Below are 2,757 nucleotides of genomic sequence, written 5' to 3'. Positions count from 1 at the left end.
ATATGTACAAAAAATTTCATCAAAATCTGTCAAGCCATTTCGGAGGAGTATGGCAACGAAAACTGTGACACGAGAATTTTATATATTAGATCATTTTTTATTCGTTTCTATGGTGATAAACAAAGCGTTAGAAATTAAAATCCCATTTTTAGCGTTTTTTCGTAATTTTCCGGTGGTTTTTCCCGTGGCATTAAATAACTATTGAGAAAATCGAAAAATGACCTCTCTAAAGTACCATCTTGATCCAATTTGCTAAAAGATAAGGTACTATATGTTGAAATCGAAACACTCCTTCTGGAAGAAATTTTGTATACAGGATATAAAAAGAAAAAAAAACACCGTTGTCAAAACAATAGCTTCCTCGCTCCGCTCAGAATCTAAAATCATTAAAGTGTGTGCCTTTAAAAGCCTAAGAAAATTTATTAAAATATATTGTTTAATTATACCTAAGTATTTGGTTGCATTAATTTTTAGTGCTTTAAAATCTGCAGGGATAGCAACTCCTGGTTTTTGATTCTCGAATTAAAACTAATCATAATTAAGAACCCATACATTATTTATTGAAACAATCAAAAGTGTTATAGATGATTAAATATGAATAGTTTTATTTAACATAAACTGTAAATACAAACCTTGCTCAATATTTTAATTTTATCTGAACTCCCAACTTAGAAACATTGGTTGATATGAAATCAATAAATCTATAGCTTTTCTATAGGTTAGTCATTTAATAGTAAATATTGTCCCCCCTTTTCTACACAGTCCTAAAAAAAACTATTCTCTTCAATAAGTGAGATATTTTTTGCACTTCATGATATGAATCCCTTAACTATAGTCATGGGCAATAATATCGATAATTTGATACAATGTCAATATTGTTTTATATATCGGGAACTAGTTTTACCTTCAATTAGCTAGGTAACTGGTAAAGTTAATTTTTGAATTAGTAATTATTAGTTTTAAAACCGTATAACCGAGATTTTATTAATAATTGATATCATGGAGGAAAACTGAACACACTAATTTGAAGCTTTTTGTTTGTTTATTTATTGAATATGATAATTCGTGTGTTTAGACATCACATATTGAAAAAAAAAATATTTTAAGTATTTTTAATCAATTATTAAAATATTTTCAAATATTTAACAAATAAAAAATAGTATTAAAAAAAATTGTACAGATATGTTTTTATTATTATTCAATACCTTATTAAGTGTAATTTGCATTTCTAGTTTGGATACATTAATTTATCTACTTAAAGTTTATTATAAAGCTCGATTTATTTTAATAGTTGTGTTGGGGCAAAATCGTATGATTATACCACAGGATTACATACGGTTTTACCCCAGGTGTGGGTAAATTCGTATTTTAAAAAAAAAAAAGTAAAACACAATTTAAACACGTTTAAAAAAAATAAAACGTAAAAAAGTTTCAAATAAAAGTTATAGACCTTAATTTTTTCAATGTATACCAGCTTAAAAAATTTAATTTCGTCAAAAATTATTTAATTATATGATATATAAGCCATGTCCTGTTATGCCCCGAGTTCATACGGTATTACCCCAGGTTTTTGGTAAATTCGTATTTTTCCAAAAAAAAGTAAAACACAAATTACACACATTTTTAGATAAAAAACGTAAAAAAGTTTCAAATAAAAGTTATAGACCGTAAGTTTTTCTATGTATATTTGTTTAAAAAAATTGCATTATGTTAAAAATTACATGATTTATAAACCATGGAAGCTTAACCATACGGTACTGCCCCGCCTTCCTAAATTACTAAAAATAAATTAATAAATACTTTAAATAAATATTATTACATAAATTACTAAATTACTAAAAAATTTATATTAATCACTATTATCTTTAATCCCTTGGTCCTCTGATTTCGTGTTCTATATTGTTAACATCTGTGCATGGGAAAACGCATACACGAACGCGCATACAACAACTTACATATTGTCAATAACCTGACCGACATATATATTTTAATTCATGGATGTGCACGGGAAAAACACACACCATTACCACTCACAGTCACCATCAAAAAAACCTATCCTACTCGAGCAAAACAAATTTTTCACGTGTTACTAAAAAAAAATGATTAAAATGAATAATATATATTTAACAATTTAAAAAATATACAACTATATAATTACTAAAAAAATTATCAAAATTAGTTTAAAAAAAAAAAAGTTACAATAATGACAATAATAATATTTGATGATTTGTGTGTTCCATAGTGCAGTTCCACCATTGCCTGCTATATACCCCAGTGCAATTCGACCATACCCGCCCTGGCAAACAAAATCCCGAGCAACGCCGGGTAACGAAAACTAGAATAAAATTAAAACATATTATTCACACATTAAACAAAGTTATGGTTTTAATAAAATAATATAGGTAAGTCGTAAGTAAGTAATTACATAAAAAAATTTAGATTTTTCTAAACCAATTTTTCAAATTTAAATTTCTGAATACAATAAGAAATTAATCGTTCAGTCAAGACCGACGAATCGTTGCCACGGCATTGAGCTCGATATTCAGATGGGTCCTCGATGCGGTACCGTCCTCGTTCACCGATGGTGGTTGGTGCGAAACACTAGTGCTTACCGCTACTAAGCCGAATGTCGTTGCCAGCTTGCTCTCCACGCAAAAAACGGTCCTCCAACTTCCAAGGCACCCAATGTACCTACGTCTGCTTAATGTGATCGTTTTCCCGTGATTTAAGCGCCACGTTGTGCACACCGCCTGATAC

At 28.9% G+C, this 2,757-nt stretch overlaps 1 protein-coding gene across 1 annotated transcript in view; it reads left to right on the top strand.

Moving 5' to 3' along the window:
* The first annotated feature begins 1,526 nt into the window (after positions 1 to 1,526).
* Positions 1,527 to 2,757, top strand: part of LOC103310470 (zinc finger MYM-type protein 1-like) — a 4,148-nt gene continuing 2,917 nt past the window's right edge. Inside the window, exons 1-2 of the mRNA XM_008188869.1 lie at positions 1,527 to 1,573; positions 2,243 to 2,325. Coding sequence (XP_008187091.1) covers positions 1,527 to 1,573; positions 2,243 to 2,325 — 130 coding nt within the window. The remainder of the gene's footprint in view (positions 1,574 to 2,242; positions 2,326 to 2,757) is intronic.

The sequence above is a fragment of the Acyrthosiphon pisum genome, chromosome A1 (genome assembly GCF_005508785.2).
Source record: "Acyrthosiphon pisum isolate AL4f chromosome A1, pea_aphid_22Mar2018_4r6ur, whole genome shotgun sequence".
NCBI lineage: Eukaryota > Metazoa > Arthropoda > Insecta > Hemiptera > Aphididae > Acyrthosiphon > Acyrthosiphon pisum.
Note: the sequence above shows the minus strand (reverse complement) of the source record. Positions and strands in the feature narration are given on the sequence as shown.